The sequence below is a fragment of the Molothrus ater genome, chromosome 7, assembly GCF_012460135.2.
Source record: "Molothrus ater isolate BHLD 08-10-18 breed brown headed cowbird chromosome 7, BPBGC_Mater_1.1, whole genome shotgun sequence".
NCBI lineage: Eukaryota > Metazoa > Chordata > Aves > Passeriformes > Icteridae > Molothrus > Molothrus ater.
The window spans coordinates 3,682,344-3,708,307 of record NC_050484.2 but is presented as its reverse complement, the minus strand read 5'-3'; the positions used below and the strand labels follow the sequence as shown (position 1 = coordinate 3,708,307).

General features: G+C 42.3%; 1 protein-coding gene across 3 annotated transcripts in view; it reads right to left on the bottom strand.

Annotated features, from left to right (window-relative positions):
* Positions 1-1,711: 1,711 nt before the first annotated feature.
* The window catches only part of IKZF2 (IKAROS family zinc finger 2), a 117,416-nt gene continuing 93,163 nt past the window's right edge, over positions 1,712-25,964 (bottom strand). For all 3 annotated transcript variants that reach the window (XM_054515450.1, XM_054515451.1, XM_036387072.2), the window contains 3 exons: positions 24,304-24,441; positions 16,605-16,748; positions 1,712-11,720 (listed from right to left, as the gene is read on the bottom strand). In XM_054515450.1, coding sequence (XP_054371425.1) covers positions 10,996-11,720; positions 16,605-16,748; positions 24,304-24,441 — 1,007 coding nt within the window. In that variant the 3' untranslated portion in view covers positions 1,712-10,995. The remainder of the gene's footprint in view (positions 11,721-16,604; positions 16,749-24,303; positions 24,442-25,964) is intronic.

The window sequence follows — 25,964 nt, the reverse complement described above, 5'->3', positions numbered from 1 at the left end:
TAAAAATAGAAATATTAGTGCTATAGAAGCCAAAGCCAGAAACCAAAGCTCGACCTTTCTTAAGTGGGAAAATGATATTGGTTTTGGTAAAGCTGGAGAAGGCCACTGGCAGAATGCAGGGCTGGAATGGCAGATCAGAAATACAGAAAACAGAAAAAGCTTACCTGGCTACAAGACTGATCCAGTTATCAATGTGAGGGGTGATGCTGCAGTTCAAAGACCACTGCAGGTGCATCATTTGATGCTGCAACAAAGAAAAATAATCCCTTATTTTTGAACCTCTGGCCTCCCACAGACCAAAGGGAACTGGGTGATGGCATCATTGCTGACACTGATCACTGGAGTAATTTTTAAGCATCTGTTGCTTTGAAGAAGAAAAGGCTGTCCTTGATGCAGTGAGAGTTTCCCAGAAAAAGCCACGCAGAGGAGGGATCAGACATGATTCCCTGTTGCCTAGGTAAGAGTTTAACTGGGGAGATCAACCTGCCCTTTGCTTGCAGCTGCTGACAGGGTGATCTAAAGGGAAAGGCAATGGCCCCCCATGGTGTGACTCTTGCCCAGAGACAGGCACACCACCATGCTGGCCCTGAATCAAGGCCAGGAGATTTCTAAGAGCCTCTTCCTTAATAATGTGAGGCCACACACAGTCTCACCCCTGAAAATGACTCAGCAGTCCTAAGGATTAGAAAGTCATTTAATTTCTGCCTATGAGCTCTTCCCTCATCATCTCAGACTCTTAGCTGAAGTCAATGAAAAGAGCATCAATATCTCAAATAATTTTGGGACAGGACCTTGGGTCCATCAAGCCAGTCATTTCTGTCCTACAATGGCACAATGGGATTTCTGCTTCATGCACTAAAGATTCAGACAGTCCCATTAGCTGAATTTTGAGGTTTTTTAAAGCAAAATCAGTAATCCAGCAATCCTGTCTGACAGGAATCAGGAAATTCTGCTCACTGAACAGAAGCATTCCTTGGAGACAACAGACATCAAACATGACTTAAAGGAAGATTAATTTTTATTCAGGTGATATCTTAAGGAATTTCCATTCTCATGTGAATGATGAACATTTTTATTATGGGGAGAGGCTGGTTAATCTTTAACCAAGAATTTACAAGAGATTTGTAAAACAAACAACAAACAATTTATGAAGGCCCATGAGATCTTCCTTTTAGTCGGAAGAGTTTGTACTGTGAATGCTACCGGGTCGATAGCTGGGTTAGGAAAGGAAGGACAGGCTGGGCAATGAGAACTGCCCAACAAATCCCTACATCACCTCTGGAAGGGTGGGGAAACTCAGCCAAAAACCCATGCTGAGGGAAGGGTTCAAAGGAAATGTGTGTGCAGTCCAAGTGCTTCCAGAAAAACCTAAGGGCACTAATTCATTTCAAAAACATGACAGAGTCATTGGCTGATGCCAGCATTCGACACAGCAGGACCCTTGTGGACACTTCTCTCAGGGATGCTGAAGCTGATGGAAGGCATTTCTTTAGCTCCAATGATTAAAAGCAGATCTGTGCTCAACTCTCCCCTCTCAGAACCCATGCTTAGATCCCCAACCCATAACACACTCAACCTCTCTAACTAATTAACAGGATTTGTGAGCAGGTAGAAATGCAATTCCTGCCAAACCATCACGTGTGCTTCCTGCTGCAAGAAAGAAACGTGCATGCATACACCAACGTGTCCAGAAAGCTTGAATGGAAAACCCTTTCATGTCAGAAGTTTATTTTTATTGGTAAAATATTAAATAATATACAGAATTAAAAACTGCACTTACACTTCTGAGAAGAAATAATTCTTGGACAAATTATATGCTTGTTCCTGAGATTCCCTACATTTATTCCAGTAGCTGTGCACTCAAGACAGTACAAACCTTTATAATATAATCCTTTTCACAAAGTATTACAAAGTTTCTGCAGCTTCTTTTATTTATACACGCACACACACACACACGGACTCCCACTCTCACATGGCTGTACAACACTCACACAGGTACAGAGCACACACATACAGATGTGCAACCATATGTATGCATGTATGCTAAGAAGAAAATAAAAATAACAACAAGTCCCATAGTTCAGTCTATAGCGGCAAAACTCTTTTAGCAGGGGGATACAGGTTTACATTAGGGTTGCTCACATGCACCACTGTCAAAGGGATTGTTTCTCAACTCCTTTTATAAGAGTACCTTCCAATGAACACATAAAGTGGGACAACTCCCAGTGTCTTCACTGGCTTTTGGAGTAAACTCTGATGACTTTATTTTTTTTTTTTTTTTTTTTTAATTTTAAAGATTCCTCAATTTGAGCTCGGCAGATCTATCGCAGAACTAAAAATTCTTACACCTGGGAGAAAAAAAGGGGTCACTTCCCAGATTAGCCGCCTGGCTGTGGTCAGGAAAAGAGGAGTGCGGGGGGCAGAGCGCAGCTCCGGAGTGGCCGGGGGAGATGCCGGGACAAGCGGCCGCAGCTCCGGGCCGGGCCGGGCCCGGGTCCCGCTGCTCAGAGCAGCCCCGAGAGCAGCAGGAGCCGAGCTGCCCACGGGAGGCTCCCACACTTAGGCTCAAGGAGTGAGACCAGCGAGGACCGCCACAGCCGCACACCGAACCTTGTTTTTCTTCAGCTCAGACACTGGGGGCTGGGCAACGATTTTGGCAATCAATCAGAAAGGGATAGATACAGTCTCCTCGCCTTTGTTATTATTAAAAAGAAATCTCTTAAATACAAATTTAAAAGACAAAAGTGGCTACTGTGCATGCGCAGTAACTGCCTTTCCAAGAAGTCTCCATGGGATTTTATTCCTTTTTCTTTATTACGTACCTAAATACATATTTACACAACAGCGGCTTCAGTCTACTGGGGGGTGGGAGGGAAGGCATTAAAAATACACTATATATAAATACGTATGATATGTAAAACAAGTCCCATCTAAACTTATATAAGACAAGGACAACTCTAAAGAAGCTTTTCTGGTCTCTCAGGTAGATAAAAGACACGAGTCCTGTAATTCTTACGCAGGCAAATCTCTTCCCTAGAGTAAAGGGCAGTTTTGCCCTAGCTAAGAGATTAGGCCTAATCCAAAATCCATCCTCAAAGTCAACAGGAGTCTCCACTGAGTGGGTTTTGGATCAGACCAAAAGATCTTTTTATTTTTTTTTTGTCATTTTTAATAAACATCAATATTAAGTGCTTTTCTTAAAAAAGCTGCAATTAGAAAAGAAGAGGGAGGAAGAGTCAAGAACAGCTATGTCCTTAATTCTGGATGTGGATGTGTTTCGATGCCAACGACAAGCAGGAGGTAAAGTATGGGCTTTAGCCTTAATTTACAGTTTCTCATGTTTTGTCAGTCGCAATCAGTTTACTTGAACCATATCTTTAAATGCATTTAGGGCAGAGCACTTTGTTTCACTGATTTGTGTGGACTGAGGAAGGAACACAGAAACCACTGTACATTAATAAGATGTCGGGGTAAGTATTGCACTTGAACAGAAAAATAACCCAAATGTTGGCGATTTTTGCTTTTAGAATTAATACAAGCAAATCATCCATTTCTGCAATGATCATGTTTAGAAAGCAGGATCCAAGAATGAAGCATAAGAAGCAAATTTGGGGTTGGTAACCCCCACCCTGGAATATAACAGTAGTAAAACTTTTTTTAAAGCATTTTCTTCCAACAGGAAAAAAAAATTATATGACATTTTTTTTTAACTTTACAATTTTAAATCTTTCTAAACATTTGCATTAAAAGTTTCCAGTTTCTCATAAAAAGATATATATTTTAGGAAAAAAAACCAAAACAAAACAGAAAATAAAACCAACTAAAAAGGAAGGCAAATATACAGTATTATAATTACATCACTGTAGAGTCATCTCAAAGGTACCCTAGATCTTTAAAGTGTTACAAAGAGTACGTACCTTATTTTTTTTCTCAAATTGACTTTTTTTTTCTGTTTTTCTGTTTTTAATAAAAAACTACACTTGAGTACAAAAATATGTAAACAGACTGTACAGCCAATGAACAAAAAAAACCCCAAAAACCCCAAAACCACCCCCCCAAACCCCTAGACAGCCCAAAGCTACAGGAGATAAGAGCAGGCCCAGACTTAAAGCTCCAAGAAGGAAAAGGGGGAAAGAGAAAAGCACAGAAAGCCAGAGGAGACTGCTACATGGTGAGGAAGTGAACGTGTTCAAGCTCTGAGGACACTTGACAATTTGTCAAATAATTGATCACAGTTTCAGAATCTGAATGACTACAAAAACAACCAAAAAAAAAAGTCCTTCCCTTGTTACAGTGTGTTCAGGAACCGACATCCATTTCCAGTAAGCAAAGTGAAATCCCAGTAAGTGCATAGTAGGGACTCAGTGACCTCCACCCCTGCAAGAAGCTTTTCTCACTCGATGTCACTTGAGGTAAAACTAAATGGCCCAATTTACTGCAAACTGGCCCCATTGTGCCCATAAGGGACAGGAGGTCCCTCTTTATCCAGCTGGGTGACACAGACAGAGCCTGGGGGTACCCAGGTACCACCAAGGGCCAGGGATTAAGGCTGCTACACAGAATAAGGGAACGCCTCCAGCAGCCACCACCCAGCCTGCCCAGAGCTGCTGTGCTGCACCCTGATCCCACAGATAATGGGATCAGGATAAACACAGCCAGCTGCAAAGCTCCTGTGCATGTCCACATCCAGCCAAAGGGATGGCACGAGGCTGATGGTGCTCAAATGTTTTCCTGGGCTGCAGTGCAGTCGCCTAAACCAACACCTGCTATGGAAAGGAAGTGCTGGCCCCAGCTTTGGACCAGGCTGCTCCCTTTCTCCCAACAGGAGAAACCAGCCCCTCTCAAGACATGATCTGATTAACTTCATTGTCATTCACTCTGTTGAAATACTTCACCTAGTACTGCTAGTCAAAATATCACAGTTTTTTTGTGGGTTTTTTTTTTTCCAATGGTAAAAAAATATTAGTTTTACTACAACTATGCAGGTTTCTGTTGAAATGATGGTCGTTTCTGTCCACTGATTAATTAGACCCCAAGATGAAAAGGAGAAGTTTGTACAGAAGGAGATAGCATGGGAAGTTCTCTTCAAAGATGAGGACCTAAGTGTGCACACTGGTAACCACCTTTCCAAAGGCTGGAAGTGAACAGGAACCAGGAATCTACACAATCAACTGGGAAGGTAGGTGAATTAAACAGAGACTGGTTTTACTGTTTCCTTGGCCTGTTAAGCATGCAGCATGGCAAAGCCTGAGCCCAGCCCTCCTCCTGACTGTCCTCTGCACATTTCAGAGCTGGGTAGAAGGACACAAGGAGGTCAAGTTAGCAACCAAATTGGAAAGCAGTGACGCTCTCCTTTGCTTATATCTCAGAACACATCAATGGGATAAAAGGGAATCGATTCACTATGAAGCAAATTCTAGCTCTTTTCTACCTAACTGCTCCCCTCAGCACCCCTCTTTGGGAGAGCATTGCCAAGGGGGTGGCTCTGGGCTGCTGCTGGGCTCAGGCTCTGCCCAAAGCCTGCTGGCCCAGCCACCTCGCCCACGGTGGCCCTCCTGGCACACTCAGCTCTGCAGCCCTGCAGGGGGAACAAGTGCACCTGTAACCAGGTCACCAACCCCTGGGAAAGTCCCAGAACCAGCACTGTGCTCTCACAGCAGTGCTCCAGCTCATGAGCCCCCTGAATGCCTCCTGCTGATGAGCTTCTCTGGTCTCTGTGCCAATTCCTGCGCTGGCAGCAGCCTGACAGGCAAACTTGCAAACCACTTCCAAAGGACTCACCACATTTGTTTTTCCAGGCTGAAGCAAGAGCTTTAAAGTCTGCTCCCAGACCTAAGTGGGAACTCTAAAGCAGAGCAAAGTCCACTAAAGGGTGCTTTACTTAAAGAGGGAGGAAACAGGAGGTGCTTCCCTGGCTCTCTGTAGGGTACGGTGCAGCTGAGGGCTCCCACAGCAAGTCCTGCCATTGTGCTGGGAATGCTGTGCTCCCTGGGACCAGCTGCAGACCAGCTCTGGCTGGACAGCTGGAATGTACTTGGCTGGGGTCATTTTCAGCCCTTCCCACTCCTAAAAGCTGTCTGACTCCAGGACATCTCACAGCAAAGTACTGACCAGGGTCCTCTCTCTGGGTCAAGCAGCCAGGGAGGGTGCAGAGCAGGAGGAGGGATGTTTCCTTTGGGTTGGTTTTTGTTGTGCATTCTGAAAGGGTCTGGTAGGATATCACAAACGACATCAGGATCTCCCAAAATGCATTTGGAAAAGGCACATATACAATAAAGCATACCTCTAACTACACAATACCATATATATATATATATATATAAATGTACTTTGTCAAGCTCTCCAGCTGCCCCAGACCACAGGCCATCCACTTTTGTTTTTAAATGCTATTAAACCAAGCTAAGATGTGAATTACTGGCAGAAAAGCCAATTTCATCACCCTTTTCCTAAAATCCCACACTGACTTTAGGTGACTCTGGCAGCCTCCCTCATTACATTAAAAAGCACAGCAAGAGTTAAGGAAAGGAATTTATTCAGTGAAGGAACTGCATTACTGTAGCTCCTGCCCTTGGCTGAAATAAGCACCTTTGCTGCAGTTATCTCCAAAGTTTCTCTCTGGAGGAAGGAGTGTCTGTTGTCTGGCTTCTTTTAAATCAGAACAAGCTAGCCCAGGACCTGGGCAACAGTAATAATGCCCCATGAAAGCCCAGTTTTGAAGGGTTGGGTTTCATTACTGACCTCCTGCCCAAAAGCACAAATTTAGGGAAGCCCTTGTAAACAGAAAGAAATTTGCAAACTCTGACAATTGAGAATTTCTTCACCTTGCAGTAAACATACTTTAGGTCCTCATGGCTACTTTGTGAGCTGGGTCCTAACACTGTAGAAACCAGTACCACTAAAAACCAGGCCCATTAACCCATTTTAAATCTTCCTCTCTGCTACAAACCACTACAGCTTAATGCCTAGACACCCTTCACATCACATCATAGATGAAAGCACTTTTTAAGGAGAATAAAATTATTTTAATCTCATAAGTTACTGAGTAAAGAGCAGGCTTTACTGAAAAATGCAATATATTTTGATGTGCCCTCCTAACTGATTACAAAGAGAGGTGGCTGTAAAATAAATCAGTCATAACTGCAGATATATAGATAATGCCCTTTGCTCCAAGGATATGGATCACACCAAGAGCAGAATAAGCAGTCACACTTCTCTTTAAATTAATAGGCTTGTAATCCTCTAAACTGAGTCAGAGTATTGCCATTTTTGATGTAAAAGAAGCAAAAGGGTTTACTGGCAGAGAAGTGCCCAGATTTTTTTTTTTTTTTTAATGAAAATGGGGAATGCTCACGGGAAGCCAACTCCAAATTTGCAAATGTATGTTTCTAACCGGAAACCCAATTCCAAGAATTTCAAAAGAGTCGAATAAAAATCAGCCAGATTTGATTTCCAGCACCAAATACTCAGAACAAACGGATTTAGAGGCCAGGGATTAGCTACTGAAATTCCTAGTACACTATGAATGACTAAGGAACTTGATGAAACTCAAGAGCTTTTCTTAGAAATCCAATTCTTGCAGAGAGCAAGCAAGAAAAAACACCCAAAGAAATCTCTGCTGCCCCATTTTGCTCACTTTTGGAAGGAACAAACTGCATTACATAAGGCTCTCTAATAATTTTCAGTAGGAATTGAATTCTAAAGTACATGTTAATTCAAAATTTTGTTCAAAATTTGAACTAGAATTTAATCTTTCTTCTTTTCCTAACTCTAGGATAAAAGTCTCCTGTGAGTGTTTAGAAAAGGACATTGATAAGAAAAAAATCAATGTGACCCTTCAAGTTTCTTCCTCTCCAAAAAATGTGGTTTCACTAAGATAATTCCCCAGTACTTGTCCAGTTCCCTGTGCTACCAGGACATACAGACCTCATCTACTACCATTAGATCAAGAAGTTGGACTTAACTGAAGCCAGGTCCAAAATCAGTGGGTGTCCCCATGTGATCCTTTAAACTCCCACAGAATACACCTTACTGGAGGTAGCAGTGAGTCATCAGTGACCCCAAGTGCAGATGAACTGCAGATGTAATTGCAGCCAACTGATCTGTACATACACAAGAGATTCTCTACCTTTCCCGTATTCTGGTGCTTTCCCAAACAAAGGCAGAAATTTTAAACACTTTTCCCTAGTGCTAGCTATTCCAAGAAACCACAGCCCAATGTTCTTTCACTGACCACAGAGGGGAGAATGGAGTGTTTCCCTCAGAGACTGAAAGGATTTGCCGGCAACCTTTCTCTCTAGCTTGGGCATGTTTTTTTCTGGAGGCCCAGGAAAGCCCAGCAAGGCCCAAGAACCTTTTCCTTTCCACCTTGTTCTTAAATGACCTTTCCTGCCTCAGCAAATCACTGCCACTTTTTTCTTTTCTGTATTTCCAGGCACATCCTGACACGAAGCACAGCCGGCCGTCTCCTAAGCCCACCTCCCTCACTGCAGAGAATCAGCCACACAGAATGCAAGTGATGCCCTCCAGCATCTCCCTGCTTTTCTCCTGCACAAACAAAATTTGGCTGCACCAGGCACAAGACAATGAGAATGGTTCAGAGGATGGCACTGGTTCATTTGCCCCAGTTTCCTCTACATTAGGGTGAAGAAAGAAGGAGGGGGAGGAACCCAACGACATTAAGAACAATGTTGGGAATAGATCTTTAAATCTGTCTCTCCAAAGCCTGCATATTCCCAGCCTTGATAGGTCTCACATTACACAAGATGACATTTCTCTCCATATTGTATTATAATTAATAGGCTACTGCAAGACTTTACCAGCTCCTACTTAATAGCATTGCAGTGCTGGGAAGCAGTCATCAGGTAATCTGGCCATGATCTACTGTATTCTTTCTAAACACAGGTTCTAGCTGCCAAGAATGTCACCATAAAAAGATTTCAATCAATACCTTTCAGCTCCTACTTTCAAATGCTCCAGGTCTAGGAAGAGAAGAAGAAAAAAAAATCCAGTACCCTCAAAACGAACAGCAAACTGGCATATGCATCAAGTGCACAGATTGGAGGGAGCAGATGGGAATTCATTATGGCCTGATCTTGCTCTCTCTTTTATACTTTAGTAACTTTATCCTTTGGAAAAGGTCTCCCCAGGCGCATGGAGACCGTGTGTGCGGAGCGGGTTAAACCCATCCAGATCTTTCCATTCTCAAGCTGTGCTCTTGTTGCCAAACAACAACATTTCAATTGTGATTGGTACAAACAGTTGGGTTTCAATGGCAATCTGTCCTGTAGGTTTAAGCCCAGTTTTTACTGATGCAACTTGCCGGGTGCTTGCTGGCTTTGTTATTTACTCAGAGAGAAAGAAAGGAAACAAAACAGATCAGTGGACTTGTTTTCTTGTCCAGTCTGTAGCTCAAGGACTCTCTCTGGAGTGTGCTTCTCCATTTGCTTTCCCTACAGAGAAATTATTAAATTAGGAACAAAAAAGAAATCTTTAAGCCCAAATCAATACCCAGCACCTACATCTCCACTTATCCCTTTCTGAAGAAGCAGGGAAGATCATATGTGACCTGTTGGTTTGCTGGGCTTCTGTGCTCACCGGGAGCAAAGCCTATCCAGCAAAACCTGCTAATACTTTCACCCCTAAATTCAGCAGAATTGATGATATACAAACAAAAGGAAGTCAGTGGTTCAGCAAATTAAGAAGTAAGAAGTCAACAAAAGAAAAAACAGTCAAAGTTAGGATCCTGATGTAGCTGAAATAGTTGGGGCAGTTCCATTAAATTCAATGGAGCCAAGAGGATTAATGCTGGCCAAGGATCTGGCTCCTAACGCTTTCCCAGCTGCAAGTCTTAGTTTAGGCTGTTGCCAAGAGGTTAACACTGTGATAGTAGAATGAGAAAGTATTTACATAATTATGTATCTATATATAATTATATTTAAAGAATCCTTTGCTACTAGCACTTTTGTAATTTTTAAATCCATAATTTTAACCCAAAAGTATTTCTGAAGAGCAGCAGAACCTCTTGAGTAAACTACAGGCTCTCACCCACCCCTAGGCCACTTACTGTCCTAGAAGCAAGTTTAAATGTTATTTCTAAATGTTCTTTCTTAAAACTTAGGGTGCAACTAAAGAAATAAGGCTCCCAAGGGTCTCTAAGAAGCCAGTGAGACAACACATAGGTATGGAGTAACAGAATATCAACAATTCTAAAAAAAGGTGCTTCATAAGTTAAGGAAAATAAAAAAAAACAAAGCCTCAAACTTACCACAGAAGGCCCTCAGACTTATGAAACTAAACTGCTATAATGTGGTACAGTGTTAAGACATACATTTCTTTTTCTCTTTTTTCATTTATTTACATTCTAGAGGGGCAATACACACTGAACCCAGGAAAACAGCTCACCCTTGAAAGTAATTTTGAGAGGAATATTGACTTTGATTCATGCTCCTAACTCCCTACCAGTTTTGCTTTGAAAATAATTGTTCATTCTGCAGAACAAAGATCCTCCCCTTTCCTCCAGCCACCGAAAGCTCGCACCGTATCTTCACATTAGAAAAAGGCTCTCCTCTGAAATGTTTCAACCTATTCCTCTGAAATTCCAAATGAGTGGCATCTTGTTGGGACTTGAAAGCACCTGGCATGGTTGAGCGACATCCCAAAAGAGGACATGGTGTACAACTGACTGAGACGGACACAGACTGCCTTCCAATTCCCACAGCAAGCAAGGCGGGTCACTCCCCAAGAACCGATTGCCACAACAAACCCCTCTTTTTATCCATTCCCTTCCTTCTCTCCATTCTTAAGCTGGGCAGAGCAAATGAGGTTGGGTCCACAAAAAATAAGGTTAATAATAATAATTAAACAACGGCAACAACGACAACAGCAACAACAACAAAATAGGCGTCTCAATGTCTGAGGAAAAGTGGGATTGTAAGTGCAGTATTTCTTCATGTGCAGTTCTTGTACTTCATAGGAGTCCCCTTTGGATGAGAAGGCCTAGCGGAATGTGTGCTCCCCCCGGACTATGTGCGACGAGAACTCATAGCGGTCCTGGCTCCGGTAGCCACAGATGTTGCACTCCAGCGGGTCCCGGTAGCCGTGGCAGCCCATGTGGATGGTGTACATGACATGGTCCAGGAAGAGGACGCGACAGTGCTCGCACTTGAAAGCCCTAATCTGCTCCCCTTCTCCGTTGATCACCTTGTACATATCCTTTAAAGAGCCCTTAGAAGCTTTTGTGACATCCAAAGGCTTGGCCTCCTCCTTCACGTAAGCCGGGTTTGGCTTGATCTTGGGGGTTAAGGCAGCGTTTCCTGGGTAGGACTGGCGGTCGTCGTGGCTGCTGTCTGAGTCAGTAGAATCCAGGCAGCTATTGCTGGGGGAGCCCTCTCTATCCTGGATTCGACTCTTTGGTCTGATGAGGGAGATTGGGCCATCCATGTTGTTCTCGTGGCTGTCAGCTGTTTCCCTGCTGATGGGCCTCTCTATCCTGCTGGGATGATAGACCTGAGCGTAAGCTGAGCTGATGACCGGGGCCACCTCTGCAATTGTGCTCGGTGTGTGCTGCATCAGGGGGTGAAGTGCCTCAGCTCCAAGGTAGGTGATTGCATTGGTGATGGCTTGGTCCATCATGTGAGACTGCATCAGCTCAGCCTCCTTGTCATAGCTTAGGTTCATATCAAAGGGGATATCTGGATAGCCAAATCTCATGAACTTTTCACCTAAGAAATAAAAGCAAATCCATGAGCAAAATCAACACAATCACTGCAATGTTTCACTGCAAAAGAGACAGAAACCTCCTGACTTGGGGGGAAATTATTCCAGAGTCTAAAGTTAACCTCCTTCAATTTATTATTGACCTCCTAAAAAGCTCCTGTCCTGAGATGGATAAAACAGTAACCTCACCAAGAGCTTTCTTCTTTTCTTTTTTAAATTTATTCCAGCTGGAACATGTGGCTGTAGCAACTTCCAGAGCAATTCCAAATCTTCAGCTGAGCCTGACTGTGTCCACACTTCAAGTTAGGAAATACAGCTGGATTGAAATATTGAGGCCACTGAAGTTCTGACAGAGTATATCATTAGACATACTCTCCCCAAAATTCAAGGGACCATTTCACACATGGCTCACAATCTGAGGTGCCTTGCACCTACCTAACAACAGAGCTGAACAGTGAGAAACCCAAACAACAGGTACAGGGGGCTTGTTATGGTGGCACCTTAAGAGCCACAAGATGTAAATCCTTTAACCAGCAGAAAAAAACCCCCAAACATTAAATGACAGCATGTGGCCAAGAATGAAGCCATTTACAGGAACAGTGGATGCTGATTTTTGCAGTTTTCCTCCCTCCAAAAAAAAAAAAATTCCATCCTTTTTGGACTGAGAAAAAAAAAGACACACACACACTGCTCCCTTCCTAGTGTCTAATAAGGTAAGAAAACAAATAGAGAAACCAGGTGTATAGCTTTGTTTCACTTGGTAAAAGACAAAAGCACCTTTCACTGACACAGGATAAATTTATACCTAATGATGCTGAAGCTGGCTGGTTCATTACTGTGAATCCTCACTCACATCCTTGTAAGCTTTTAACATCAATGGCATGACAGATGTGCAAAACCAGAACCACATGCTGGTACATTATGGCAGTCACAGGGCACCATGCTACACATCACAGCTCTCCTTGGAGGTGAACAAGTTGACCACTGCTTACACCAGGGCTCAGCTCAGCAGCACTGCTTTTTCAGTGATGGCTTTGGAGAGTCAAAGCTCATGGAATAACTTCTTCTTAAACAGAAAAGGTTATATGTACATGATACAAGATGCACATGCTCCTATGTGTTCACACATGCAATTAGCTGGTTGTTGACAGCTAACTTTTAAAGCTGATTTTATGAAGTCTGATAAATAATACTGGTTGGTTTTCATTGTCTTTGTTACTTCACTTCCTTGGTACATAAAACCAGACTTTTTTCCCAGTAGCATAAGTTAATATATTCAAGAAGTCACCACTTACAAGTGGTTTGGCTACTCAAGAATTAAATTACTCAAGAAGCTTCTTCTATCACCTTTTGCCAAAATTGCTTGGAACACAGTGTGTATAAACCACTATAAGAAACAGAACTGTAATCCCAAATCTCTTCCAAATTGCATTAGTACATTTCAACACAGCTATCACTCAGCATTTTATTTTTGACTATAATAATTCATTCCACTCAGAGTGACTTATTCTAAAGTGATGCATAGAGAAGAACCATGATGTCCTTAGAGATGATGATGCATCACTTCTGCTGAGGAACTTAGCCCTGATTATCAAGGTAATTAAATATAAGTCTAAAGTGAAGCACATGAATATTCCACCTCTGTTCAGCAATACTGTTCACATGGCTGGACACCATACCATGCTTGTGTACCTATGATGTGTACTCAGTGATGGTCCTGGGTAATCTGACACAACTTGTGGATGATTCTTGCCATCAAACATCCTCCTTTCAGTGTTTTGCTGTGGTCTGGCAAGCTGTGATGGCTGTGCTGCCACAGACAGGATGGACAGCTCTGCAACTGGACACTGGTGCCCACTGGTGCCTGTCACCTGCTCTGGCCTCCTGTGTCATTCTTGTGTTTGGATAAGAAGTAGATCTGCTGAGGGTCTGATCCAGCTCCCAAACACACTGTCAGTCCTTTGTAGGCTTTACAGATGAAGAAATATTACCCATCCTTTATGGGCTACTTGCATAAATGATGCAAACCTTATTTTGATTCCTTTCATCATCCATGTTTAGTTACTCCAGCACAGACAGCAAAGAAAGCTGTAAATTGCCAGTGACCTGAATTATTTATTCCTTTAATTATGAACCAGTTCCAAAGATGTCAGAGTCTGAGAAATGGAGTGTGACATAAAAAAGCAAAATAAATGATAACATGGGAAGGAGAGGGCGTAAAACACAGAGCTCAGAAGTAACCAATAAACGGTCCAATAGACCAGTACAATGTGGTTTTCAAATTAAATTCCTCTTTAGCCAATTCTGTACTTTAAATCAGCCCAATCACTCTGAAATTTCATTTAAACTATGCTCAAAGTCTATTTATCCTTGCCCTACATTAGTGAAGCAGAAGAAAAAACTTTCTCCCCTCTGGCCATATGACATTCAAATAAACCCCCAAACAGGTATTTGAAGCTAGATCAAAGCACACAGGCACAGCTGTCCTGTGATACCTGTAGTTCATCTCATCAAGTATCTAAAGCAGCTGCAGTGCTGGACACTTGGGAGAAAGCTACAAGAAACCTTGGAGGAAGCTGTTCCAGCATTTGCCCCTGGGGAAGTTTCTCCCTGACCCCCATTAACCAGAAGCTGAGTGTAATTTGGCAGCCGGCTGATCTTCATCTGTTCTGAGACGCCCGTGTATTTTTAATTCTTACTCTAACAACCATGGTCTTATCGTAAGCCACATAAATGTCTCCTTTTGCATCCTGCCAGTTCTTGACCTCGGTGACATTCTGAGAGGAAGCTCCAAATTCCAACTGAAAATACATGAATTTGCTTCACATGATCAGCCTGAAGATGGTTGCTTTTAATTTAACTGGTGTCTGCCTCTCCCTCATTGAACAAGAAGCAAAATGAAGTACTCACACTCCTGCACATCACAAATTTTACTTTCTCTGGAGTGTGCCTCCACTATTTCAGCTGGTTTGGTAAGACTAGTACCTCAAGAGCAGATATATAACCAAATCTCTCATGCAGAAATGAATTAATTCTATTTGCTGTACGCTGCTTCCTTTCCTCCTGAAAATTCAGCCATAGGAGAGACTGTGGTCCATAACCACAGTCCCTTGGAGATTGCTGATCAGAAAGAGCAGTAAAGCACTGATAGATGTAGCATGCAAAGATTTTAGCTTATGCTTACATGACCTTCTCATAAACACCATTAAGTTGTTTTGGACAGGTGCCATGCTTGCAGTATGCACAGGAAAATTTCCTGCAAGCAACAGAACCATTACACATTCTTCCTGATAGAGCTGAACAATATTTAATTGGGGAGAAAAGGGGAAGAAAAGTGAGGTCATGGTGGAGGGGAGGAAAAAAAAAAGGCAGCCAAGTGAAGACTGCTGTTATTTAATCTAAACACTGTGATGCCACTAAAGATCAGAAAAATAAGATATGGTAAAAATGAAAGGAGGTACTTTTTATCCTACATATGAATAGTGATATGTTACTAGATACTAGATAAAAAAAGGATTTATCTAACAACCAAGTATATAACTTGCTGAAGAGAATAATAATGTGGTATAGCATCTCTCAGGCAAAGATTTCCAACCAGTAAATTTACCTCTGAACACAAGAACAACATATGGTCAATGGTGCACGAGTGGACAAGTAAAATCACCTTTCTGGTTTAAATAAATAACAACATAGGAAATACTGATGTCTCCCAGCGTTCCCCATGTGGGATGCACCATTGCTGGCCTTACCTGGGCTTGGCACTGGTATTTGGGAATGGTCAGCTGACTGAGAGCAGCCAGGTCAGTGTGTCAGTCCCCCCAGGTGAGCTGCTGCACACTGCTGGCCCCCTGCTATTCCAAACCATGCAGCTTACTTACAGCCACCTTCAGGGGTGATTTAACTGATCCATCTGAATCTCCATTTACCTGAGGGGCAACAATTTTTCTAAATGGCTGTGCTAATTACTTACAGTCCTGTGATGCTCTCTGTAAGTGTCCTCAGAGCAGGCAGCATGAGACACCCTTAAGTTGTGTGTGACTGCCCTTCAGGGAGTGAGTGAGCGAGGAAAACGCCTATTATGTGACTGCAGAGTCTGACACTTACCCCAAACAATTCTCTGTTCCAGCTTCCCTCCTAAGAAGTTTTGCATTGCTTTAGTAGCAGTAAAAAGAAGCTTTAAGTTACAGCTAAACCCAAGTAAAATTCTCCATACTGTCACCTGTTACAAGCTGAATAATTTTAATATGTCAAGACACAAAGTAAAATATGAATTCTTGACCTAGGATTCTAAATCTGGTAACCAAAAGCCATCCAATGCTGTTTCTTATTCATGCATTAATAAGTTTATTGTGAGCAGAGTGCTGCACTAGGAGCAAGAACTTCTTCTTCCAACACAAGGGATGTGACTTACTTCCTCATTCCAGTATTATCAGACCAGTTGTTGCCAAGTGTCAGGAATTTAATACAAATTAGAAGTCTTGAGATACTTGTTGTTTGTTTTTTTAACACATATGGAGACAGATAATTATATGACAGTCTTAGCTTGTTTTTGTTTTTCTGGAGCAAGGAGAGGGAAGATGACAAATCTAAATCTCAAAAGGGCTAGAGAGAAGTTTAAAAAAAACCCACAAACAAAACAGTGTGAAGTAGAAAACTCAAGGTTTTCTCAGGCATTCTCATGATAGTGGACTTCACTTTTGAATTCTCTGGACTGATAAAATGAATTCAATAATTATCATGATTTCTTGCTGTGATTTAACCACCTCCATTGCTGTATCAGAATCAAGTTGTGAGAGTGCTACTTTTCCCCTTGTTCTTCTGGCTATTACAAATACCACATAACCCATAGCCATGCCCTAAAAAGAATAAAAGACTCATTTCCAGCTTACCCACAAACTTCTGTGGGGTGGAGCTTTTACGCTTTCCCATGTTGCTTGTCAGCTTCTCTATAACAGCAGGTCTCTCAAAAGGCACCACAGAAATATTGTTGTCCATCACAGGCTCTTGTTCCTTACAATCTTCCAGAGCAGGTACTACATAAAACCAAAAAATGGTATCAGACAGGTCTGGTCTACACTTCACAAAACACAAATAATTTGGGCCCTGCTGATTGTGCAACAAGTGCAGCACAACATAAAACAAGGTGTGAGAACATTTTGGGCATCAAGACAGCAATCACCTGTAAGCAGAGCCACATTCACAAAATATCTCTCCTTGGGAACATCTTATTTAGCAGAAATGCAAATTTAAGCATTTATAAAAGGGCTTATTTTGTTCTGGACACTCATTATACCAGTGAGGAGAGGACACTTTTGAAAACTCACTCTCTAGGCGACATTTTGTATTTCTCTCTCTTCAATATGGTCACCTGTCAACATTGTAGACCTTTAGTTATCATTCTTTGTGTATTCCCTTCACATATACAGCATAATCACTCTCAGTATTATCTTTTTGCACTAATCTCAATGATTAAAAATCACACACGGCATTGATGAGCTGTGTTTGCTGGGCCTGGCTGTGTGTTCCCTAAGACAAAGGGTTCTCAAATGAAGGATCAGTTTGCTAATGCATATTTCCTCTCTTCACACTGTAATGAGACTGTAAAATCAACACACACTGTACTGGAATTGCAAGATTAACATCACATGGAAATTCCCTTCAGAGTCAGACACAGAAACTACCCATTTTTTGATTAATATTTTATCCCCTCAAGCACAGATCTAACTGTCTGCAAACAGAGGTTTTCTGCATCTCACTTCACATCATCAGGAGCAGGGATCAGCAGGGAGCATTCCTGTGCTAACTACATCAGGGGGAATGCTCACACACTGTATTTGAGAGAAACCAAAAAAAATCAATAACTTCTTCTGTCTTTACTCATTTCACTCCTGACATTTGTCAGTTTAGGGAATAAGGTGCTAGAGCTAAAATGTAGGAATTGCACAGGCTCCTAACCAGGGTAGTGAGCCACTTGCACAGGGTTTTATGCCACTTGCTGATACAGCCATTCTTAAGCACCTACAAAGTACTTTGGTTTTGTTGAGCATCCTCTTCTAATCATCCTCTTCTAATCAGTGGTACCAGACTGTGGATCAGGCCTGAAGAGTCCCAGTCATTTGCATTATCTATCAAGTGGGCAGCTCTGCTCTGCTGTTATGAGTTTAATACCAGGTCTAATTGTCCTGCAATCATCCTCAGAAGGTAGCAAGAAAAACCTGAGAGGGATCAGCCACTAGGGCATGTGCTAATGGGATGGCTGGAGTATAAAGAATGGATGGCAGAAAAACAGAAACTAGGGTGATGTGGCACAGAATTACTCCAGTTTGTAAACTGAGAGGAACCCATTGCATTCTGTGTCTTAGATCAGGCTCCCAGCAAGGTGCTGGGTATTGCAGAGGTGGCAGAGAAGGCCTGGCAGCCTCCTGTTCTGCCAGCCCTCCTCCTGTCTCTCACCATGGCAGCCTTTTGTGTCACAGACACCTTCTCCCAGACAGTGCCATAAATGAACACCACCAGCCCACTTTCCTCCCATGGGAACTGCATTACCTTCAGGATCCTGGCATGGAATAATCACCCCCCTGTTCCTAAACACAGCTGTTTGCTAGCACATAATACTCCAAAAATGGGGTGATAAAAGCCTTGTCTCTGCCATCTTTCTAGTAAGGAAGAGCAAATACCAGGCACTTACAAAACAGAGTATCTGCTCAGGTGAACTTCTCAATTCAGACATTCATAATAAGAAAACATGGCAATTTATTCATTTGATTCCATTTGTGCCTCTGCTGCTATGGAAAGCTGAGTACTTTGAGGCTTAGAATCTACCATATGCTGTAAAATGATTTACTCTGCTGCTTTTTTATTTGTACAGGATGCTCCCCCTGAGAAACACAATGGTTTCTCATTTACAAGGCAGTCCTGCTGGCATCACTGAAAGGGAGGGGAAAAAAGCATAACTATGAAATGAATCTAATGTTGCAACAAAATGGGATGCAGTGTTGAAGTGACCTAATTAATGCCCAGTGCAGACTGGGAGGCCTGGAATACTTTAATAGCTAAGGGTAAAGTTTTAAGGTTAATTAAATACCATGCTTGGTCAGGAGCTATCTGCACTACTCAAGTATTTACCAAGGAGCATTGGGCAGAAAGCAAAGATGATGTCTGCTGATTTTCACTGGGAACTGGCCTCTGACTGTCCTTTTTGGCTTACCTAGGCTCAGTGGATGCACACACACAGGGTGTGAATCCTGGGATGTGACAGCCAAGGGCCATGTCCACTCCGGTGCCACTTCCAGCCCTTGGTGCACAGGACGCACAAGGCTGGTGGTGTGGTACTAGGAAGGTGCTCAATCCCTCCTAGGAACACCTCTACAAAGCATCCTGAACCAGTTCAAAGCTCCTGATTATTTTAAAAGCCATCTGAATAAGCCCCAAATGTAGTGACATTTGTATGGTCTTATAACAATTAAGTAATAATTAAATAATTCTGCTGCTGGGCATATGTGTGTAAAATTTCCTACACATAATTTGAAACCTTTCTTCCATGAAAAATGAATAGTGCTAAAAAAGACATCTGCTCTTCTCTAAGTCAGGCAAAAATCCTGCTTGGACTCATTTTAAAACTAAAATCATCAACAATAAAAGCATTTTGTTTTCCAGCTTTCATGCTGAAGGTACTTTTTCCCACGTCAGAACCCAAAGTCTATAATCCAGGGCACTTCTCTTTTGCAACAGAATCACTGAATCACACTAATATTTGTGTTATGATGGAAATACATTACCAGAGTGTGTTTTGTTATGCAGATTTCCTGGGAGAAGGGAAAGAAGGAAATAATCTAGTTTCTGAAACCATTTAAACAGCAGGCAAAACTAGACCAAACAGATGAGATATCACATTTCAGAAACCGAAAAAGTTAAATATCACATTGACAGTTCTAGATACATTAATTTTCATTTCAATTTAAAAAACACTCAAATAAAGGACACATAGTCCAGCCTGCTTTCTTTTTAAAGGAAAAACAAAGTAAGAAAGAGGGAAACCAAAATGATCACACACAGCTACCAGCTCTCAACAATCAGCTGCTCTGTAGTAGAAGCTCGTGTACACATTTACTCAGCAGTAAATGCAATTCCTTTTTTGTTGTAGTACATCCTACTTCATTACCTTGAACAGCTGACAAGATATAACTAGCTCAGATACAGCAACTCATTTTATGCTGAGCATTTACAGTCTCAGCTCAGGAAGACTTTTTTATTCTAAAAATCCAACTTCCAGCCCAGGAAAAGCCCACGCTTGAGTATGTTTCTGTTCAGGGATGTTCTTCATCAGCTATCAGGGTGTGCTGCTGGACTGCCCATGGAAGAGTTCACTGCCTTTGACACTGTCAATACCCAATTGTAATTAATAAAAGTATTGTTTCTGAGCTAAACTCTAAATTCATAAACTTGGATAGTCTTCAGAACAGTCTTTCTTTTCCTGAAGACATTATTTTTGCAATCATAGTGAATATCTTTGACTTTTTACTTCTTAATTTTTAAGAAACCACATGAACTATTAAAATAGTTTATGCTGTACCAGTGAGGAAAGAACAGGGGAAAAAAAAAAGAGAAGCAAAAAAATTACCCAGCGTGTGTTTTGCTGATAAATATTTTGTGCGCAGACACCAGACACTGGGCTAAGTCTCAGCTGGTATAAATTAGTATTACTCCATCAACCTCAATTTCCTTTCTGAGGCTCACAATATTGCTATTTAAAAGAAGTGTGTGTGTGCAGAGAAATGACAGGAAATATTCCCATGGACCCTGGTGGGAAGTGTCCTGTGGGACCAGCATTTTAACGATGTTTTAAGCAACTGTGTAAGAGGGAAAGACACAAGGCCATTGTGTGTTTTATGTGGAGCTGGCCTTTGAGCCTCACAGCCTAGGGCTAGGCTTCTTTCTCCTTCTCCTGAAAAGAGTACCCTTCTCCATTCCTGGAAGAATTTCTCTGGACTTTTGGCTTTGTGGCAGTGGAGAAGAAGATATACCCGGGTGCAAACCATAGCCAGCCTTCAACATTTCTCCCTGTTCTTTCCTGCAAAGGGCATGTTATTGGCATGCAGGGACTGTCCCTTTTGTCACCCCCAACACACTGCAGACTAATTCCTCCTTCCAGAGCCAGCACTGCTTAGGTGAAAAATTTCAACAACAAAATCATGGGATCTCTCTTGCAGCATCTGTCCTGCTGAGCAGGGAACAGGAACACAAGAGGGGCAGTTCGACAGGCAACTGGCACCCTGCAAGAGGATGGAGCAAGACCCAGAGATTTGTATATTCCTACCCAGTCCCCAAAACCAGCCCTCCTTCCTCCTCTCTTGTTTCCCCTTGTGGCTTCAGTCAGGCAATCTAGCCATCTGCAAGACAGAGATAATTGAAAGCACCAAAGTAGATGTCTGCAGCATGCCTGTAAACTGATGGGCTTGAGCACAATGCTTGAAAAAAATCCAAACCCTCTAGGGGCTGCTTCCAGTTTTCTGGAACAATTAGTCTCTGCAGAAATAATCTGGATCAATGCTTAGTGTTGGCCAATGCTGGTGTTGTTAAATCAGGAGGAGCAGGATGCTGGTAGGGATCAGAAAATCCCCATGTCTCCCTGTTCTGCGTGCAGTGGTGAAGTTGAGAGCAGGGGTCACACCAAAACACACTCCAATGCTTCAAAATGCCCAGCAAAAAACAAAACATCAAGTATTTGGAAATAGAATTAGGAAAGCTCACCCCAGTGGGATGCAAAAGAAAAGTCTCCAAAACATAGTCTTAGTCATCCTCAGGAATATAATTTGCATGTGTGACATGGGAGACAAGGAAATGCATACAGATTTTTCAGGGTTAGTATAAGGCCTAAGATTAAGCTGAGTAAGCATTTTTGTACTCTTCCCTGGTGCCTTTACAGTCCCAGGAAAAAGGACTTTGCTGCAGACCTCTACAGGCTGGTGCTCATGACCCTCATGTTGAGCTTCACTGGTGTGAGTGGTGCTGGGATGGGAGCTGAGATTTCTGACTGGTCCCAGCTGAATCTGGAGCTCCTGTCACTGCCTGGCCTCGCTGTGCCCTCAATAAACAACTAAAAGGAAGACACTGGATCAAACATCCCCTTAAACATTCACCAGGGGAGGCACAGACATATTTGCCCAGAGGAGAAAGAGGCACTGGTTGAATTCAAAGTGCTGCTTTAAGCTAATTTTGTTGAGAAAAGTGAAGTGGTTGTGTGAACACTTCTATTTTAAGCCCAAGCAAAGTCAGTCAGGCTGTAAATAAAAGAACTGTCCACATGGGATTTGCACTGGTTTAACTTCAGGTGGTAGAAAAATCAATGCAAGGTCAATCACTGCAGCTTCTTTGGGCAGGCAAGGTTAAGGACTTACCCTGCTTGTCATGGCATTAGGCAGCTTAGAAAAAAGCTTTAGATTTCCTCAGAAATTTTAATTAATTTGATTTATTATTTTAATAAATAACTGTCTAATAAAACCAGACATGGAGCAGCATTTGGGAAGCTCCTCCACAAGAGGATCTCAAACATCCTGGCTGTCAGAGCTGTGGGCAGGCTCCTGTTATTCCCTAAGGAAAGGCTGACTGAAGGCATCCCTCCCTGGTTAACAAGACAGGCACAAGGAGTGGGTATTTTGTTGGGAATCAATTCAGTGGTTCAACTCCTACCTAATTGACCATGCCCACAACAGGTACCTCCAGAGCAAAGCCCTGAAATCTGCCTTTTCACTGACTTTTACCAAAAAAAAGCCACCTCAGGCACATAATCACTCGTGTCAATATCTTTAAAACATCCATGACATTTTAAATGTTGACTTTAGTCTCCAGGGTGTCTAGAAAGAGAGCAATTACTTAATAGAGCTGTATGAATATTTTGGCAACATGTACTAAAACTGTCTAATGTGCCTTTATAGGCTTAAATTGGTCATGGGAAAGTACTATTTAAAAAATTTTGGAGATTTCTATCATCAAAATACAGCCTATAGTAGCAATGCTGAATAGATTTTATTTCAGCTTGCATTTTCGAGGTTTTAAAAATTATTTAAAAGAAATTATTTCCAGATTAAGCTCAATGTCTCCACTCAGTCGTGATAAGCAAAATGAAAAAAAAAAAAGGGGAAGTGTTGTTTTGCCTTTTCATTTACCCACAAAGTTAACTTTTTTTGGTATTTGTAGGTATATGGTAATTTTAAATTAAAAGGGAAAACATTCCATTTTTATATTTTCTGAATAGTAAAAAAAATTAAAGTCTTCAAGTATCAAACATCTAAAGACAACTTTGAAAAGTTAAAAGAAGTTCAGTTTTAGAAGAGTTTGTGAGACACTAATTTTGAATAAAATTTTAAGTGTTTTTGGACAGTTACCATTTAGCATCTAGTGCTACAGATAAGCCTTCAACCCTGCAGTCTGAGACATTATGCTCATTATCCCTACTAATAGCTCCAGAAATTTCTGAAAACAAATTCACAGAGTTTGACATTTCTTGCTTTCAACAATCTTTTTGGCAATCTTCAGCCCTTATGTATATTAACACATGCAGTGTTAGTTAACATATTAATACCAGCAATTGTAAATGCATACAAACATTTTTTTTTTGGTTACAATTACTTTTTACAACACTATTGAATTCCATTCTGCTCTAGAGAGTTTTACATCCATCCCTCCCCTTTTTTGGAGGCATAAGGGTAAAAATAATGACTTCTGAATACCTCTGCCATCCTTATCTTTTCTAATGATCACTCACTATCAGAAAGGAAGGGGCAGAGAATCATACATTTTATACATGGCTGCGACTCCCAGCACTAGAAGGACATGGAGCTGCTGGAGAGAGTCCAGAGGAAGTCTTGGAGATGCTCCAGGGGCTGGAGCTCCTCTGCTGTGGAGTCAGGCTGGGAGAGCTGGGGGTGCTCACCTGGAGAAGAGAAGGCTCCAGGGAGACCTTAGAGCCCTTCCAGCACCTAAAGGGGCACCAGGAGAGCTGGAGAGGGATTTGGGACAAGGGATGGAGGGACAGGACACAGGGAATGGCTTCCCATTGCTGGAGGGCAGGGATGGATGGGATACTGTGAAGAAATTCCTCCCTGTGAGGGTGGTGAGGCCCTGGCACTGGTTGCCAGAGAATCTGTGGCTGCCCCTGGATCCCTGGGAGTGTCCAAGGCCAGACTGGATGGGGCTTGGAGCAGCCTGGTGTATTGTAAGGTGTCCCTGTTCATGGCAGGGGGCTGGAACTGGAGGGTCTTTAAGGAGCCTTCCAACCCAAACCATTCTATGATTCTGTGACATGACTTTTTGGGTAATTTTGAACAGGTGACTTGGCTTTATTTTCATGTCTGCATATGTGCACATACTAAAAAGTAAAATACTGACTTAAACAAAATAAGCCCAAATAGGGCTGTTAAACTGGACAGAGTGAGGATTTCAGCCCATCGTTTTTTTCTCCTCCTGCCTCTCTGAGTGTAAGCAATCTCTGAGATGGAGGTGATGGAAAGAAAGAAGAAGAAGAGATGGAAAGAAACCCGCACGAGCCGCTCCAAGTCCAAGGGAGCTCTGGAGGCGGTTTGCACCCACCATGGTGACTCATGACCTGCCCTGCAGCCTCCAGACTGACATTCTGCAGGTAGTTGTGGCAGCGTTCCTTGTGCTCCTCCAGAGAACTGCGCTGCTTGTAGCTCCGGCCGCAGTAGTTGCACTTGTGAGGCTTCCCCACTGCGGAAAGAACGAGAGCACGGGGTCAAATCCACGGCAGCCATCAGCAAAGCTCCCGCCTCCGCCACAAACAACTCTTGTGATGGAAACACACCTAAGAAAGGTTACTCGAGCCCCAGGTCTCTCTCCCAGGCCCGTGTTCCCACCGCACACGCCTCCTCCCACCCGCCAGGTGCTTTGCCCCATCCGTTTTTCACACTGACGCTGTAGCAGCAGAAGGAAAAGGAGGCGGCCTCGGTGGCAAAGCAAATAAACAGATGCTGAGAGGGGGGAAAATACCAAGCAGCTGAATCACACCCCAGCACCAAGTCTCGTGGGAAAGAAACTTCTGAGGCCTTTGGCCCTTGGCACAGTTGCTGTCACAAAAATGAGCTGCCCCAGTGGCCTAATTCTTCTCCCAGCTGTGGGGAAACCTATTACATGGCTCAGAGTTCTTTCATTGAGAACACTTTGCCAAAATTACTCAGGGAGGGTTAGAAAATAAATTGAAAGTAACTTTGGTAACAGCACTGCTACGTGCCAGAACTGAAAAACCACCAGTAATTCAGAGACCAGATAATATAAAAAATATATATAGTATAAATATATATACATAAAAATACAAAAAACCATGTACAATGAAAATCAAGCCAGATGAATGCAAGACATAACTCAAGTTTTTAATCTTTTTCATTTTGCTCAGCAGCATTAAGCACAAACGGCAAATGCTTCTTAATACACGCAAAACCTGGCACCAAATTCTCATAAATTATATCCATTTCATAGTATGTCATTAAGAAACCACAAGAATGGCCTAGCCCAAGGCCAGAAAGCTAGCCAGAAGGTATTTTGCCAAGTGGTGCTAATAAAGGCTTTTAATATAATTTAAACTTGTAGAACATGAACATTTATCCTCTAATAACTAAAGAGCTATTAAGTCAGTGCTGCAAGTCTAGTAAAACACCATTGGCTGCAAACTTCAGAGCTGGCTGAGGGAAGGGGAAGGTCAAACTTCTTCCAGAGTTTTGAAAATCTTAGGTAAGAATTTTAGTTTCTGGCCAAAGAAGTTGAGAACATCCTCTGCTGGGTAATCTGCATGTTTCTATTGGGTTTGTCCCAATATTGAAAGCTTTTCACAGTCATTTACTTAATGAAATCTGAGCTGTAGGAATTGCAGCCAAACTGCATCGTCACCACTGGGATGGGGGAACACAGGGAAGCTGTGGGGGGAAAGGCACAGCCAAGAATGAGCTGGGCAGAGGGCTCAAACATGAAAAAAGGAATTTGATGAAAAGAACATGCTTGCAGAAAGTTTCAGGTTTTCCCAAAAAGTTTGCATGCACATTTTAGTGGCACAATGAAGGGAAAAAAAACCCCTGCTTTTAGTAAGTATGCAAACTGTCGATTTCTTTGTTTTGAGACAAGGCTTATCCTCAAGAAAGTGTGTCTTAGACCAAAGAGTTGTTGTGGCCCTCATTTTAGTTTGCTCACTTGCTTACACTGTTGCCATAACTGAATGCTGGTAATGGAATTCTCAGTGGAGG